The 18,958-nt window shown below is 46.9% G+C and overlaps 1 protein-coding gene across 1 annotated transcript in view; it reads left to right on the top strand.

The window, feature by feature from the left end:
• SYCP2 (synaptonemal complex protein 2) overlaps nucleotides 1-18,958 on the top strand; it is a 3,993,018-nt gene that overhangs the window by 3,480,949 nt on the left and 493,111 nt on the right. Inside the window, exon 40 of the mRNA XM_086932653.1 lies at nucleotides 10,959-11,053. Within this exon, the coding sequence (XP_086788779.1) occupies nucleotides 10,959-11,053 (95 nt within the window). The remainder of the gene's footprint in view (nucleotides 1-10,958; nucleotides 11,054-18,958) is intronic.

Below are 18,958 nucleotides of genomic sequence, written 5' to 3'. Positions count from 1 at the left end.
GCGAAGTGGGCCCACCAGAAAGCAGGACATTTTGGAGAAAAAGCCACTAGCAGGTGGGCTGCCGATAGAGGAATTCATATTCCTTTTTCTTTAATTAAAGATGTCATTCTACATTGTCCCATTTGTCAGCATTCTAGGAAAAAAGAGGTACCTCAGATTGTTCGAGGTCACTTACATCGAGGTAAATTGCCCGCCCAAATTTGGCAGATTGATTACATTGGTCCGCTCCCTATGAGCAGAAATTGTCAATATATTTGCACAGTGGTTGATACTTATAGTGGCCTTTTGGTCGCTTTCCCTTGCAAGAATGCTACTCAAGTGAATACGATTAAAACCCTGGAGCTGATTATTCTGTACTATGGTGTCCCATTCCAAATTCAATCAGATAACGCATCCCACTTTCGTGGAAGATTGGTGCAGGAATTCTGTACGGAAAATAACATTGATTGGGTGTTTCATATTCCATATTACCCACAAGCTTCAGGATTGATTGAGAGAATGAATGGCTTGTTGAAAGAACAGTTGCGCAAGTTGACTGATGACCGTTACAGCCAGTGGAGAGATGTTCTACTTCAAGCTTTGTTAATTTTAAATAATCGTCCTTTGTTACATGCTGAATCTCCGTTGATGCGTTTGTTTCCTCCACATGTTGATGCAAAACCAAATTCTGTTTCCAACACTGTTACTTATTGGGAAATTACCCCCGGTGCTTTGGCTCCATGTAGAGCAACCCCAGGTTCTGCAGGCCTCGACCTGCATGCATTAAATGATGCACAATTTCCAGGAAAGGATCGAATCATTGTTGAAACTGGCATTGGTGTTTCTATTCCTGCCGGTAGTTTTGGATTAATTGCCCCTAGATCTGGCCTGGCCCTGAAAGGTGTACAAGTACTCGGAGGAGTAATTGACAGTGATTATCAGGGAGAGATTAAGGTTCTCCTGCTTAATAGCAGTGAGACGGATTTGTTCATTAAAAAGTCTGACCGTGTTGCTCAGTTATTGATTATGCCTGTCTTCAGTGGTGAGATCAAAAAAGGCTCTGCCCCAACGTTGCTAACTGTGCGAGGACAAAAAGGCTTCGGATCGTCTGATCTTCCTGGAGCTAAAATATGGGTGCAATCGCCTAAAAATCCTCCTGAACAGGCTGATATTATTGCGACCGGTCATGACAACACCGTTTTGGTGATGAAGCCAGGGAAAGATGGCTGGGAAGCTGTCCCAGCTGATAAATGTTACTTACGAGAATGATTAAGGCCTGTGCTTGTATTCTTTCAGATCATTCTTTGGATTGCTGCTGCAGGATGTGTCGGCGCTGGACTCCTTTTGGCCTGTTACGCCGGGAGGGGAGAGGATCTACCGACGCCGGTTGATGGGATAATAAGAGCCCCGCGGTCTGCGTGGGCTGCTTCAACGAATTTTTGGATCACACTCGCGAAGCGGGTGACGAACTCTCCGCATTTCTGCCTTACTCCTATGAAAAGTGTTACTGACATTCTAGCGACCTGTTTGGTTGCTGTCCCTGCATCCACTGAGACACTCCACCACATTTTTAATTTTTCTAATGCCCGACCTAATGTTATTCTGGGGGACTTTGCAGCACATGATTTTTGTCCCTCATGTACTCTTATTCCAGACCTTGATGTTTCTGTTAATTCCAGAATTACTACTTTTAATATTACCCCTGGAGATCTTTGTTTTATTATGACCTGTAATCCTAAAGCCATTACCGAGTGTCTGCGGCTGAAGCTCCAAGCCGCTACTACCTTTTCATTTCATCAACGTTTGTTATGTTTAAAGAGACTTCCGGATTCATGTCTTTCAGTTAAGAATAATATGACTTGTAAACGTTTAGTAGTAGCCACCAGTCACTATCGTCCAATGTTATTGCCAGCTGGATGGCTCTTTTCCTGTGGGAATTCATCTTGGTCCTATATTCCAGCGAATATTTCTGGTGGCCCATGTGCCATCACTAGATTAAGTTTGCTAATGTTTTCCTCACATCCTACTCCACATTCCCGTATTGTGCGAGATTCAATGTCACTACATGAAGACTGTGATTCCTCTGTTCATCTTTATTCTAGATCAGAGTACCTTGGTTTAGCTTTTTCTATTATTGGTGTTCCAGCATTGGCCGTCTACAATGCCAAAACAATCGGCAAAATGGCCTGCTGGATGGTAAAGTCAATTAACCAAACGTCTACTGTTTTATCAGACTTATTATTAGATTCCCAAGGTGAACGTAGAGCTATTTTACAAAACCGTGCTGCTATCGATTACTTATTGTTGAAACACGGTCATGACTGTTCCGATTTTGAAGGTCTATGCTGTTTTAATTTGTCTGACCATTCTAAAGCTATCCAATCCCATATTAACAAACTCCACGACTTGACTGCAGAAATTAGACAACATATAGATCAGGGTTTCTTTGACTGGCTCTTTAATTGGCTCCCTGACATGCATTTCCTACGACAAATTTTAGGGGGGGTTATTCTTACTATTTGTATCCTAATAGCTATTTGTTGCTTTATTCAGTGTATCCCTTCCTTGCTGCAATTTTTTAGACTTAGTAAGGGTCGTAGATCAGTTAATTTTGTTTCATATTATTCGTCTACTGACGTTAGCTCCATTTAGTTTGTGGTTAATAGACTGGAGTCAAGGGGTGTAATGTTATGGCTGTCTTTTTGCTAGCTCTTTGGAGAAGGAGAATGATGGAGAGTGACTCCAGCCTATCACCCCCATAGCATAGGGATTAGGCCGATAGACAGGGACCCTGTCTTATATATATTAGGGCATTTTCGTACCATTTTCCTTAGAGTAAGGCTTATGAATTTAAGTTAGGGGATAGATATATAAGTATTAGTCATGATTTGCTTATTTGCTAACATGTTGAGCTGTTTTTCATGGAACTATGCATATTATGGGCTCCGTAGGCCTTAAACGAGACAGACTCCATTTTGATTTCTGCCCGGTAGCTCGAGAAGGCTTTCTAGGTGAAGAGTAATGTTTTAGTTTCAAGCTGTTGTTCGCTTGGAGAGAACCGGTTCAGGCTGACCCTTATCGAAGGAATGTATTTTTCTCCACTCCGAAGACACAACTTCAGGCCGGCCGGCTGGGAAAGTGTCCTTGGTACGGGGAGGTACAAGAATTTGGTGGGCGGCAGGTTACTGGCCGTAACTTTCCATGAAGGAACGGGCTTTGATATTAGCAAAGGTGTTAGTCAGTTTGTCAGTTAGTTCGTAGGCGGCATCTAGCCGTTAGCATCTCTGCCATTATTCACTTTCATGGTGGATGAGTCGCCATCTTTGAAGTCGGAGAAAGATTTAAGACCGAAACTCTCTGAGATAGACTGAACGAGAAGTAGCGCGGAGCGCACTGATACAGAGAGAGAGAGAGACGGTAGCTAATAAACAGCAAGGTTCCGAGGTCCTGAGGGGAAGCAGACGAGATTGAGCCTAGCGGTGCAGACGTGTACTTGTGACGGCTGAGGGTGACTGCAAGACGAGCCAGGACCCAGAGACGAGACAGGAGCCTAGATGACTGCCGAGTCCAGACTTCCCACTAACCAGGTGACACCCGCCCAACTTATTTAGGATGTGCACTCTAATCTTTACCTTTTTCTTGCAAATGTTATACTGCATAGTAATGTGATTGGTGTCTATTGTTAATAAATACCCTAATTCTTATGGAATTATCGTGTGCCTTGTGTTCCTGTTCAATCTCGGTGAATGCATCTCCTAGTCGAAAGTTGTTTATGTGAACGGATGTGTAATCCCGATCAGGTAAATGGTGATCGAACAAAGAGGGAGTGAGTGGACCTTTGATGCCAAGAACAGAAAGTACACCATATAATTTGGAACCGTGTTTAAAGTCATTATTATAGTTTTATTCCGAGTAGGTAACTGAGATATTATCCTGATAATTGTTCATAGGAATGTGGTCGTCGTTGATATGCGGCGTTAATGAGAGCACTGGGGGGGATTACCAGTGTAGATACCCACAGGATTGTGGCTTGAATAAGTGAGAACGCCAGGGAGGATACTGGCGCGTAGTTTCGCCGGATTGCGAACAATTTGGAGAAGAGAGCATTGGGTTCTGCAGGCCCGTGTGTAGACGCACCGGATTGTGTGTCAGATCTGCCCTAGGGTAGAACGGTCTGGGTCGGGGTGGCCGCGAGACCAACTGATGTGAATAAGATATTGTAGAAAGTCTATGTATATTCCCCATCCTTAGGTGCGACCTATATATACATATATATATATATATATATATCAGTATATCTATCCAGTGTGAATACGATCTGAGGAGGGAAGGTGAGTACGTTTTGGCTGGGTCATAGGGGCCCCTGGGGGCTGATCCCATCTAAACAGAAAATCCAGCCATTACACACACGCCAGTTCCGGGTGGATGATCAACTCTTTGTTGGGTACTCGGGCGCTAAGAAAGGGAAAGCGGTGCACAAGAGGACCATCTCTCGATGGATTATCATGTGCATCCAGGCGTGTTACTCCTTGGCTAAGAAGGAACCCACTGTTGGGCTGAGGGCTCATTCCACTCGAGCCACGGCCACTACAACTGCCTTGGGCCGAGGTGTGCCCTTGCAGGACATTTGCCAGGCAGCTACGTGGGCCTCGTTGCACACGTTTGCTAGGCACTACTGCCTGGACAGTCAAGTCCCGAGGGATGGCTACCTTGGCCGCTCCGTTCTCTAGGACTTTCTGGTGTAATTATTGGTTCGCAGACCCACCACCACGGGGATGGTATTGCTAGGGTATCTATTCTAAGGTAAGGAATCTATCACTAACGTGTCTCTTTCAGATGCACAAGTTACTACTTGTGTAACGATATATCTGTAAGAGACATTAGTTAGTGATAGATTCCTTACCGACCCACCTATCCTCCCTGTTCTGCGAACCGATATCTAGGGTTATATCTAGGGTTAAGGTCATCCCCTTTCAGGGCCCTAGTTTCTTGGCACCAGTGTCGGTTTTTGTCATGGCTCTGCGCTTCTGGCGCAGAAAAGCGGTGGCTAAGAACTGACGTCAGCACGCGGAGGCGGCGTCTAAGTACTCCGACGACGTCATCACGGCGCCCACGACGCCTACGACGGACGCGGAGCCGCAGACGACGCGGTTCTCGATTCGGCGCAGTTTCGGGTTTACCCGCCCGAACAGCGAGTCCGGGATATTCAGGCCCTGATTCCGATCTTCAGGCTGTTATCCCGGGTTTCGGTCAGGCTGACGCTGCGGCTTCTGGGGCTGATGGCCTCCTGCATCCTTCTGGTGCATCACGCACGGTGGCGGATGCGGGCTCTGCAGTGGGACCTGAAGTTTCAGTGGGCCCAGCACCGGGGGAACCTTTCCGACCATGTCCTGATCTCAGAGGGCACTGCGAGACAGCTGCAGTGGTGGCTCACGGACCGCGATTGGGTCAACGGCAGATCCCTCTCCCTTCCCCAACCGGAGCACGTAGTTGTGACAAACGCGTCCCTCCAGGGCTGGGGTGGCCACTTGGGAGAGGCGGAGATCAGAGGACTCTGGTCTCCGGCGGAGTCCCGGCTCCATATCAATCTGTTGGAGCTGCGGGCGATTCGTCTGGCACTGAAAGCATTCCTCCCGTCTGTCCGAGGGAGTGCAGTGCAGGTGTTCACGGACAACACCACCGCCATGTGGTACTGCAACAAACAGGGCGGTGTGGGGTCGTGGACCCTATGCCAGGTGGCTCTGCGCCTCTGGCAATGGCTGGAACATCAGGGCGTGACTCTGGTGGTTCAACACCTGGCAGGTTCTTTGAACGCCAGGGCGGACGAACTCAGCCGTCGGTGCTCGATGGATCACGAATGGCGTCTGAACTCGGACGTGGCGCAAGGCCTCTTTCTGCGTTGGGGAGAGCCTTGGTTAGATCTATTCGCCACCGAAGAGAACGCGCAATGTCATCAGTTCTGCGCGTTGGAATTTCCAAGGCGGCACTCGCTCGGAGACGCTTTTCGTCGCGAGTAGAGCTGCGGTCTGTTGTACGCCTTTCCGCCTATACCTCTTCTGCCCAGAGTGCTGAAGAAGATCAAGCGCGACCGAGCACAAGTCATCCTTGTGGCTCCGGACTGGGCACGAAGGTACTGGTATCCCGAGCTACTCAGTATGTCAGTCGATCCCCCGGTTCGTCTGCCTCTTCAGGAGGACCTTCTGTCGCAGCAGCAGGGGACGGTCCTCCACCCGAACCTGTCCAGTCTCCACCTCCATGCATGGAGATTGAGCGGCGACAGTTGAGGCCATTTGACTTGCCTCCTGAAGTTTGCAACATCATTCTGGCAGCCAGGCGTCCCTCCACAAAAACGGTATACGCCTGCAGGTGGAACAGATTTGTGGCATGGTGCACAGCAAAGGCTGTGGATCCTCTCAATGCCTCTCTCTCTGAGATTCTTCTCTTCCTTCTTTCTCTTGCCCAGCAGGGCTCTGCTCTGGGCACTATCAAGGGCTATCTTTTGGCTCTTTCAGCCTTTCTGAGGCTGCCTGACCAACCTTCTTTGTTCAAGTCCCCTATAGTTAACAGATTTCTGAAAGGCATCACTCATACCTTTCCTCCTGTTCCTTTCGTGATGCCTCAGTGGGACTTGAACCTGGTTCTGACTTTTCTGATGTGCGCTCCCTTTGAGCCACTTCATAACTGTCCACTTCGCCTTCTTTCTTTGAAGACTGCCTTCCTGGTAGCCATCACCTCTGCATTGAGAGAGAGTGAGTGAGCTCCAGCCCCTGTCTTGTAAGCCTCCTTTCCTTTCAGTCCATCCGGACAAGGTTGTTTTGAGGACTAGGCCCTCCTTCTTGCCAAAGGTGGTCACGGCCTTCCACATTGGGCAGTCCATCACATTGCCCACCTTCTTTCCGCCTCCGCACCCCTCGAGAGAGGAGGAGAGGCTCCACCGTCTGGACCCAAAACGTGTGCTCTCGTTCTATCTGGATCGCACACGCCAGTTCCGGGTGGATGATCAACTCTTTGTTGGGTACGCGGGCGCTAAGAAAGGGAAAGCGGTGCACAAGAGGACCATTTCTCGATGGATTATCATGTGCATCCAGGCATGTTACTCCTTGGCTAAGAAGGAACCACCTGCTGGGCTGCGGGCTCATTCCACTCGAGCCACGGCCACTACAACTGCCTTGGGCCGAGGTGTGCCCTTGCAGGACATTTGCCAGGCTGCTACGTGGGCTTTGTTGCACACGTTTGCGAGGCACTACTGCCTGGACAGTCAAGTCCGGAGGGATGGCTACTTCGGCCGTTCCGTTCTCCAGGACTTTCTGGTGTGAATATTGGTTCGCAGACCCACCACCACGGGGATGGTATTGCTGGGGTATCTATTCTAAGGTAAGGAATCTATCACTAACATGTCTCTTTCAGATGCACAAGTTACTACTTGTGTAACGATATATCTGTAAGAGACATTAGTTAGTGATAAATTTCTTACCGACCCACCCATCCTCCCCGTTCTGCGAACCGATATCTAGGGTTAAGGTCATCCCCTTTCAGGGCCCTAGTTTCTTGGCACCAGTGTCGGTTTTTGTCATGGCTCTGCGCTTCTGGCGCGGAAAAGCTGTGGCTAAGAACTGACGTCAGCACGCGGAGGCGGCGTCTAAGTACTCCGACGACGTCATCACGGCGCCGACGACGGACGCGGAGCCGCAGACGACGCCTACAGACGCGCAAGGGTACTGCTACGCAAAACTTTCCGAATCCAGTCTGACGCCTGGGGATATTCTAAGGTAAGGAATCTATCACTAACTAATGTCTCTTACAGATATATCGTTACACAAGTAGTAACTTGTGCTTCAGGTCAATAAAACAAGGCACAAAATCATACCTTCGCGACGTCTAAAAAAGACCATGGCATAAACTATCCATCAGCGATCTCCATGCTACCCTTGGGGAATTCCATCATGACACCAACCTTGACATCAATGTAACCTATAGCTCATTTCATGACTGGATCACAGGAGGATTAGACACCCTTATCCCAGCAAAATGGATGAAAGGACGTAACTCGCCGTCCAACCCATGGTACAACGATACCCTCAAAACCATGCGCGAAGACTGTAAAAGAGCTGAGCGCTTATGGAGAAGGGAATATAAAAACGATGATAAAACCAATTACCTTCTAAAACAAAAAATGTACCATAAAGCCATCCGCGTTGCACGAACTGCCTTCTATGCAGATAAAATCAATTCTAGCCCTACCCCTGCCAAAGAAGTCTTTAAACTAGTTCAAGAACTTCAGAGCGGTAAATACCCCCCCCCCCCAGCATTTTCTCTGCGCAACAATGCGAAGATCTAGCCATATTTTTCGTTGAAAAAGTACAGAAAATCTATACATCCTTTCCTCAGCACTCCCCCAGCCCCACTAAAAGCCCTATCCCCTCCCCCAGTTATACCACTTTGACCCACATCCCAGAAATTTCCATTGACAGCCTCACCAAACTATGTCGAAAAGTTAAAACTGGCTCTCCATCAGACCCCATGCGCCCGGCTCAATTCTTAGAGTCACTTGACTTCTTTCTTCCTTCTCTGACCTCTATTTTGAACCTCTCCTTCTCTTCAGCGAGTGTACCATCTGCCTGGAAACAAGCGTGGGTTTCACCCATCATCAAGAAACCCACCCTAGACCCATCTAAGCCGGAAAATTTCCGACCTATCTCCCTGCTCCCATGGCTGTCCAAACTCGCTGAAGCCCATGCAAATAGTATTCTCTCCCAGCACATGGTCCAAAACAACATCCTGGACCCATCACAAAATGGGTTCAGACCAGGCCATAGTACTGAGTCTGCTCTTCTGGCCACCACCGAACACCTCCGGACGATCTTAGATGCCGATCAAAGTGCTGCGCTGATTCTTCTCGACCTCAGCGCGGCCTTTGACACGGTATCCCACGACATCCTTCTTAATCGCCTGGAGACATTTGGAGTATCTGGCCTTGCTTTGGAGTGGTTCCGATCTTTTCTAAAGGACAGATCCTTTCGAGTCTCAGCACCCCCCTTTCTATCTAAAACTCACCCCATTGCACAGGGAGTTCCGCAGGGCTCGGCGCTGAGCCCATCCCTTTTTAATCTTTATGTGCAACCTCTTGCGACAGTGGCCAAAGAGTGGGGCCTGACACTAGTGTCGTATGCCGACGACACACAGCTAGCCATCACTCTGACGGAAGGCCCTTCCATCTCGTCCTCCAGATTTAAAAACGGTCTCTCCGCAATAGCCCAATAGATGACAGACAACTGTTTACAGCTTAATGCTGGTTAAACAGAAGTGCTGCTCCTTGGCAAAAACACCAGCCTTTGGAACGAGCACTGGTGGCCGTCCTCCTTAGGCACCATCCCACCCCCCCAAATCCCTAGTCAAAAATCTAGGAGTATGGATGGATGCCTCTCTTAACTATCAGACCCACACCAAAAAAGTCGCTGGCACCTGTGTCGGCCTGCTGAGAAGTCTTAGCCACATACTGGGCTTCTTTGACGCCAAGATCCGCCAGCTCATCATTCAAGCTACCATCCTATCGCGTTTAGATTACGCCAACGTACTCCTCCTTGGCGCCAATAAAGGAGAGATAGCACGACTACAACGCGTGCAGAACTCTGCGGCTAGAGCCTTAGTCGGCCTCCCTCGCAGATGTTCGGCCAGAGCTACAATTCGAAAACTACACTGGCTACCTGTTAACTCTAGAATTATATTCAAAACCCTCATCATGACCATTAAAACGCATCTATTCCCTCTCCCCTAATCCTCCTCTCCATCTTCTATTCTCAGACCTGGTCTGTGGTTTTCTAGCGCCGGGACGCCTCTTCGCTGGGGCAGCTGATTGCGCTTTACCAAAACAATAGAATAGAATAGAATAGAATAACACGGATGAATCCTTTTTATCTTTTGTAATTTATTGGCAAACTCAGTTTCTGCATATTACAGTCACTCATCTTCTTAAGGAGTCCATTTCACTCTTGTTTGTGGGTTTTTCAAGATTTTATTTCGCAGTGAAAAAAAAGGGACAGCCGACACGTGTTTCACCCTATATGGCGAGTAGCACCAGGGCTTTTTCAAGGCTGGGCAGTTTTGTCACATCATTCTTAGACTTTTTCCAACAGTGAAAGTCACAGTACAGTTGATATACATACAAATTATTTTTGAAGCAGAGATCTGACAGCAGCGAAGTCCTCCGGGTAATCAGGTATGAGGCAATAGTCCCGTCATGGCTCTGCGTTCCTGGCACGGAAAGTTATGTACAGAACTGACGTCAGCGAGCGAGGGCGGCGTCTAAGTACTCCAGCGACATCATTCCGGCGATCACAACACCGATGACGGACGCGGAGCCGCAGACGACGCCTACCGACGCGCAGGGGTACTGCTACGCAAAAATTTCCGGATCCAGTCTGACGTCTGGGGTTATTCTAAGGTAAGGAATCTAACACTAACCACTGTTTCTTACAGATATATCGTTACCAAAGGTAAGTAACTTGTGCTTTAGTGCAATATATAGAGAGCCAGCTTCCTACAGTTACTCTCTGGCACTTTATATTTCTTTTCGTGAGGCTTTAGTAGAAACACTGTTGAGGAGAACATTGTTACAGGTGAGCAGCTTGATTTTTGTAGGCCCTTGCCTATTTTAGCATATGCACTTAGGTGCAAATGCTCTGTATGTATTAAACTTTGAACATTTTAAAGATACCTGACACCATTTTAAAATCCATCTGTATGTAACAACAGCAAATTCGATGCTTTTTCCAGTGCTGATGGAATTATCAAAAGAAAAAGCCAAATAAAATGAAGTGCTTATTACAATTAATATCGGCTTTCCAATGTCTCAGTCTAAACTGTGCAACTGTATAAACAAATATATCATTGTTGAGAATATGGCCATTGTAACATTTGAAAATTCATATGTAGATAAAAAAGCACTTAAATAAAAAATATTTTACAACATATTTGTCTAGAATCGTTCCAGAAAAATGGATCATTTTACGAAACAATCTATGCAATCAGCTCAGCAACATATGACCTCAATGAGCTTTCAGATTCGAGAATGCAGGTTTGTCATACGTACATTTTTATGATCCTAAAAAGGTGTGCCATACATTCCTGTTTAATTAACCTTGTATCGTTTTGGGTGCATGCTGTGAAACATTCTGTTTTGAAAGCTATTCTCTATGCAGAAACAAGACATATTGCTGCTAGAGCTATATACGATAGTTTGCTTTGTGTGAAGCATGCATATTCAGTCTGCTGCATAAACATGCACCCGGGCGTATCTCCTTGCTTTGCTGGGATGATGTAGCTGAGCGACAAACTAATGTTACAGGTCCCTATAACACCTTCCATCCTCACTGCTCTAAAGGAATATTTCAGTTCACTCCAAAGATCATTTTAAGAACGGGCGATCTTTGAGATATCAGAGTGGTAAGCAAGAATCGTGTCATCTCTAAGGGATTAAACATTGCACTGCAGCAATGAGGAGCAGTCACTATTATAGAGATTCTGTCAATGCCAATGAGCTCCTCCTCGGCACAGATAGCAGCCAATCAACCATCGGTGACCGTGATCCTGTGACACCTGTTAGCGTTGGCATCGCAATTATTAGGGGTGACCGGTCATTGCCTGGTGCAATACAGTGTGCACCCTTCCTTACATTTTGGGAGGCTAACCCTGCCAGAATTCAACATGAGTAAAAGGTTGAGTGTTTAAGGGAATATGTTGATTTTTAGTACTTTGAGTACGAAAATACTCACGGCAGTGCCCAAAAAGTCATAATAGGTGATAAATTGCGCACCTGATCATTTCTGAACACCTTTTGTCAGATTTTTACTGGGTGTGATCAATATTGCATTAGACAGGACCTACTCGTAATCAAGCTCTTGTAGGGCAAATTCGCAATGTGTATTCATGTGCAATCCATGGACCCTGAATATGAGTGACACGCTAAATTCCTTTCTCTGCCTAAATAGGTGTTTGGACAGTGATCAGAATTATGAGTAATAAGGTAAGTACTTCATCCTCAGCAGTATCTGCAGTAACCTGCTGAAATTTACAGTGGGAAATATGGGTAAAGATCTGATACGTGTGGATATAAATGCTGTAAGTAGCTATTCCCAATTGTATTTCACTATTTTCCGAATGTCAGCTCAATCTATGAGGTATTTACTGCACCCGGGTATCAATATTTATTGGACGGGTAAATACTTCATTCCATACCTGGACACTCACAGCTTCAGCAAGATACATTTTGGCAAGCTTTTTAAAAATACCAGCATAGCAACAATTTCAAAGGATACTCGATAAAATACTGAGGTTTGTCAAGTTGGCTCCACCAAGCTGAAGTAGTGTTCAGAGACCAGTTTCGATCCACAGCTTTGAACAATAATTTCTTCTCAGAAAAATACAGTTTACTATCTACATTCAGCATAATTCATTGAACTAAAAAGACAGTAAGCGTTTGATAGAAAATAACGCTATGTAAGTTTGAGGCATTCTGACCTTTGACAACATCTTGTCCCAATTATGGTGATCTGCTGTTTGATTCACAAAATAGAAAATTCCTATCAGTTTTTCAGCGAACTGCAAAAGTAAAATAATAATGTACAACGAAATTAATTATAAGAACTGCTTGTTCTGAGCACTGATATCATCTTTGCCACAGAAGTGGTTACATTTGCTTCTGCCCTCTCAGGTATGTGCCCTCCTGCTGTTGCCATTGTTGCTGCCCAGAACCATAAACATCACCTTTCAGCACTAGGGAAACTGGGATGACTAAGCTGTCCATCGTGAGTGTGGAAACTAAAAGGCTCATTTAGTTTGTCAGAGAGGGTACTCTTCCACAATGGTGGCTGAGTAACCTTTCTACCATACTTTTGGTCCACCCTCCCAATTTAGAGGTGAGTGGACCGCCAGGTTTACTCAGACGGAGTAAAATGTATTCTGTCAGCTTAAACCTTCCTCCAACGGCTTGAGGGAGTAGGGGCAGTCAAAGGTAAGCCATCTGAGTGCCCCCCTTTTTAGAGAAGGCAACTAGATGGCTTTTATTTACTGTTCGTCACTGCTAGGTGTATCCTAGTAGTGTGGGACAATAGAACATTGACCCCACACCATGGGAAAGAACTCCCATGGAGTGAGTGTCATTAGTTTTTTTTTTTTTTTAAACAAGCTCCCACTTTGGGAAGTGTCTCTAGCCAGTGCTGTCCCATATATCGGACTATCATAGTGTATCAATTGTAGGAGGCTGGCTTAGTGTATGGTGTACACTTTAAGGAGTGATACACCTTGCACTAATCCAGGTAACCCTTCTGGTGATTTAAGTGGTCCTTGATAACCAAGGAAAGCTGTCAAAGTTGTAGCTGTGGAGAGCAGCCTTCAGGTTTATCTTGAAGGAGTGTAAAGCAGCTTGTTTTACCTCATATAATCGACAGTATAGATTAGATGAAAGATACCCACACAGTTTTTATAAAAAATAAGTCTGTTTATTACACAACACAATCACTAACACATAGGTATATCTCCTAGCTGGAGATATCAATAGCATACATGAAATACTTCAAAGGAATCCGGTAAGTAGCACAAATATACACTGGTTTCCAGGGGAAGACCAAACCATATACTAAGAAAGTGGAATGAGAACTGCAAGGAAGGACGGGACTTGGACCAGACGATTCAGAGGAGCTGGGAGAACAAGCAACGACCCAAGGTAAGTAACAAGGAACCCCACAGAGGCTATGTGCAGAGTGGAAACACAGCTGCATGTCCAATGGAAGTCTATGGAGAAGTCACAGTTGCAGTTTTAAAGAAGAAGGACCCTTCCCAGAGGACCCTGGAGAAACTCTTTTGGGAACGGAAGGTTGGAGAGCCACCCCACACCTGGATGCTCCAGGAATCAAGTTACCTACTCCAAGGAAGACGGGTGCAGAGGGGTGAAGTGACGTCGGAACACTGCCGTAGACGACAATGGAAGACTTTGGAAAAAAGGCCTCTGGAGAAAGCTATAGGGGCAGAGTCTATGCCACTCAGAGGTGACCAGAAGGCACAGAAGCACAATGCCCACCTTTGGCAGGGAGCTCAGGAGAGTTCACGAGGACCTTGCCGCTGCAACTGTGGGGACTAGGTGACACTGAGGAAGACCAGAAGCCATGCACAAGTTATTCCACGTCGGATGTCGGTGCCTAGGTGGTCGCTGTCCGGCAGGAGAAACACCAAGCCTTGGTAGCAGGCCAGGAGCAAGCAGGGGAGCCCATCAAAGCAGAAGAAGATCCTCGATAGAACCCATAGGCCGAAGGCACAGGAGTCTCAAGAGGACCTCAGGCAGCTCCCCAAAGATGGAGGCACACAGTGCAATGGATGCAGTGAGGACGCTGATCTTCAAGAGATGAGGTGCTGGAGGTTGGAGCTTCTTGTAGCCCGAAGATCTCTGGAGTGAAGAGCCAACAAGCCTTGGCAACAGCAAGTCAATGTGGTGAACAGGGGTTTGGTCCCAGCAATTCTACAAGGGATACTGTCCTCCAAATTGCAGGAAAGACAGGTCAGATCTCTGGAGAGCCATAGAACCACCACCTGTTTTGCTGAGCCTTGGGAAGTCCATAGGACGACAGGAGCAGCAGATCAATCAGCTTCGTTGCGGTGCCTGCAGATGCAGGGGAGTGATCCCTTCACTCCGAGAGCGATTTCTTCAAATGTCCTTTATTCCTACAGGTCTTCTGGAGAACCTGAGTGAAACACAGACACAGATGAGGAAGTAGACTTGAAGGACAGTGAGACCAGGAGCAGCAGGAGTCTTCCTTAATGAAGTCTCTGTTCCAGTCGAAGTCCATTGAAGTTGTAGTGTCCAGACAGTCAAAGAGTATCTTGGTTACAGAGGCGAGTCGTGTTCTACAATGAATCTGAAGAGCCGCCCACAGGGGAGATCGTAAACATCCAAGGAAAAGGGTTGGAATAACTCAGGGGTACCTCCCAGAGGAGGCCCCGAGCAGAGGGTAGGATACTCCCCTGTTCTTTGTCCTATTTTGCGCCAGAGCGCAACCAAGGGTTTCTGAACTGGAGTATGCAAGGAGGGCACTAAATGTGCCCTTCAATACAGGCTGGTGGTGCTGAAAAACGCCGCCACCACAGCCCAATATACGAAGTCACACCACCCTGTTACAGGGAACCTATTGTTCTACCATCACTTGCTCGAGTTTGGCTCAGTAGGAGGAGGGCAGAACTGTGTCTGTGGTCGGCAGAAGCACTAGCTTGCTGGCAGACCCTCAAAGACTGTTAGCAGGAGTACAGGGGGCTCCTCTAAGGGGCCCTGCAGTACATGGGATCATACCTCTAACTGCTAGACGCATCCCTGTTTACTATTGAGCGGCAAATCCTCCGATGAGAATCATTGGCCATCACCCGACCTGAAGCAAAAACACAACTGGACGGCATCCAAGCTGAACGGGCAGAACTACTGGAAAAGCTGCTCTGTCACAATTATCTTGCTCACTCAGCACGCACCCACTCAACAGAAGATAAAACAGGTAAACTACTTGCATAATTAATCCTACAGGAACACCCACACCGTCCCATACAGTCGTTAGCAGATGAGCTAGGGCAAATGAGATACACACAGAGAGACATTCATGCAGTAATGACGAAACACTATTCTAGGCTGTACACATCTGGCTCGAGAGGGGATAATCAGCACATAGGGGAATTTTGGGATGCTGTTGAATTGCCTACATTATCACTTGACCAACACCTAGCATTGGACTCCCCCTTAACAGTGGATGAAGTCTGTGAAGCAAAGAACCTTGGAGAACTCCGGGACCGGACGGGCTCCCAACGGAATTCTTTAAGACATATGCGGAAACCCTTGTGCCCAGCCTGCTCGCCGTATACACCACAGCAATAAGCCAAGCGACCCTGCCGCCCTCATTATGCATGGCTAATGTGGTCCCCTTATTGAAGCTGGGCAAGGACCCGACGTCACCTGGGTCTTATAGGCCCCTAGCGTTCTTAAATACGGACTATAAAATATTAGCAAAGATCCTCGCTAACCCGCTTGCGCCGTATATCCCCTCCCTGGTGCAACCCGATCAAAACAGGGTTTTTCCTGGCCCATAACACTGCTCTCAATATTCGTCGTTATTTTAAGGTGGCATAGTATGCCCCCCTGAATTGGCCTCAGTCGGGCTGCTTGGTGCTGGATCTCGATAGAGAGCTTTTGATTCCCTCGAGTAGGATTATCTCTTCGCTACCTTACCCAGATTTGGCATAGGACCCTACTTTCTTAACATGGTCCAGGCTTCTATACAAACGCCTGACGGTCCGTGTTAAGACGGCACCTTATATCTCAGACCCTATAAAAATGGGTCAAGGGACAAGACAGGGCTGCCCGTTATCCCCTTCCTTTTCTCACTGACCGTTGAGCCACTGGCAGCATGCATCCGTTCACATATCGACATGGGTATCCACCTGGGAAACTTCACGTACACAATCTCTCTTCATGCCGATTGCTTGCTTTTGTATGTGAGATATCTCCACACCATCCCCCTATCCTTGGACTTAGCGCTAGCATTTTTTGCCAATTTGTAAGGGGTGTGCGTCAACGCTGGAAAGTCTATTCTCTCTCCTTTCTTACTGACAACCACAGACCCGGGATACTCCCTGGGAGAGGTCCCTGTGCCATGTGGTACTGATGCTTTCAGATACCTAGGGTTATGTATATACCGGAACAAAGTGGACCTATTTGAGGGAAATGTCAGAGCCACCACCTCTATCCACTCGCAAATGATTTTCTGGAGGACCCTCCCACTAGCTGTCTCTGGTAGAATTGCTCTCACAAAGATGGTGTTCCTCCCTCGCCTCCTCTATCATTTTACTACCCTACCTATTTTCTTCTCCCCCTCCTTTGTTTGAAAATGGAAAAAACAATCAGTGATTTTGTCTGGGGGACGACGAGACATAGAGTCTCCATGAGGAAACTAGATCTGCCAACAGGGCAGGGAGGGCTTGCGGTGTTTAACTTCGAGCGCTATTAACTAGCTGCTCAGTTGCAATGGATAGTCTTCCCGGCATCTCACAGATACAGCCTGATTGCAGCCACCAGTGCCATATCACACTTTTCACCCATGCGCGAAACCCGGGGACTTGAGTGCACAATTACTCACTAGAGCATACAAATGCTACCGCAGATGCCTCTTTCTCACTAGGGGTACCACACCTTACGCCCCTGCCATCCCTGGGAAATACTGGGAACGCCGCAAGGAAGCTCATACACGACGACAGCCGAACTAAGTAGCTGGGACAAGGTGGGTATTCATGACACGGGGACCTTTTCCTTGACGGCTCCCTCATCCAATACACAGAGCTTATGTCAGAGGAGGATATACACCCTGGACAATTCCTATTACATCATGCACTCATAGCCTCCCTGTCTTCCAAATTGGGCAATCATTCCACAGAACCACCAATACACCATACGATTCAACACCTACATGTAATGGGGAAGGGGGTCATCTGACTCGTTGGTTTGCATCTTCACTTCGCCAACACACAGCAATTGCCCTTACCCCCCTAAGACAACATCAGAATAAGGATCTGGAACGTGCACTCACTGACAAGGAGTGGGCGACTGTTTTGGAAGGCCCAACGTATTTCCGACGCATTTAACATTTTATGTCGATTCAGTTTTTCATACTGCACCGGGCATACCTCACTCCATCCCAGATTAATATGTATTTTCATCTCACTGATGCAGCTTACCCCAGATGCTGCGTACCTGACACAGACTTACTGCACATGTTATGACATTGCCCCACTCTAGGTGAATACTGGGCTAACTTACCAACGACACTAGCAAATTGCACAAGGCTCGACTTCCCTTTTCGCTGGGAGGCATATATATTACATCTCTGTAGTAGGAATAAGAAAAAAAGAGCTACCTGCCGATTTCTAGACTTAGGCCTAGTTACAGCAATACAATGGAAATCCCCGATAGCCCCCCAGGAAATAGCCTGGCACCCTGCATCATACGGTTCCACCATTTACATTCGGCAGGGATTACACTTGTCAACACACCAGGCAACAGGTCTCAGGCGATCACCCCATCCCTGATTTGATTACTTTGTCCTCATTTTATTATGTTATGTTGGGGCTTATATAGCGCTCAGGTGCCCCAGCAGAGGGGCGTCCCGGCACTTTCAGCATCAGTGAAGCAGAACAAACACAATACCTGAACAACATCAGAAAACAACCACCAGAACTAAACTAAAGGAAAAAGAAAAGTTTTAATGGCTTTCCAAAAGATAAGCAGACAGTCAATACTACGAATCTGCGGGGGCAGGGAGTTCCATAACTTAGCTGCCAATGAGCGAAAAGAACGCCCCCCGGCGCGGCAGCGCTTCACCCTAGGAGCACTAAGCAGTGTTGTCCTGCGGAGCGCAGCTGACGAGGGGGAACATAGGTAGTAAGCAAATTACTCAGCAAGCTAGGGTTGTATTCCTCTTCCACAGTTCTGATACATGATGCATCATGTTCAGAACATAAATACGTTGTGTACCATAATGTCTCAACAAGGCCTCTATTGGTAACGCAGTGCAACCTTTTAAATAACAATCCGTACTCCCACATTAGCAATCTGCTAAAACTTACTGGAAAGCTGTACCATCATCTGCATTGCCCTAATGTCGTTAATATGTATGATGTCATTACATTATTGTTATTGTTCGGAAGTAATAAGAAATATCAATAAAAAGATTTAAACAAAAATTGGGATCTGTGGGCCCGATTCACAGAACTAACTTAAGACAAAATCCTAAACTTACTACCATTTCCGTATTCACAGAAGGCACTTACTCATTTCGGTATTCACAGAAGTTAGGAGTCCTAACTTTAGGACTCCTAAATGCCTTCTGTGAATACCGAAAGTCTTAAAATTAGGATTTTTCTCAATTTAGTAGTGATAAAGTTAGGACTTCTAACTTTA

This window comes from Lissotriton vulgaris, chromosome 7 (genome assembly GCF_964263255.1).
Source record: "Lissotriton vulgaris chromosome 7, aLisVul1.2, whole genome shotgun sequence".
NCBI lineage: Eukaryota > Metazoa > Chordata > Amphibia > Caudata > Salamandridae > Lissotriton > Lissotriton vulgaris.
Note: the sequence above shows the minus strand (reverse complement) of the source record. Positions and strands in the feature narration are given on the sequence as shown.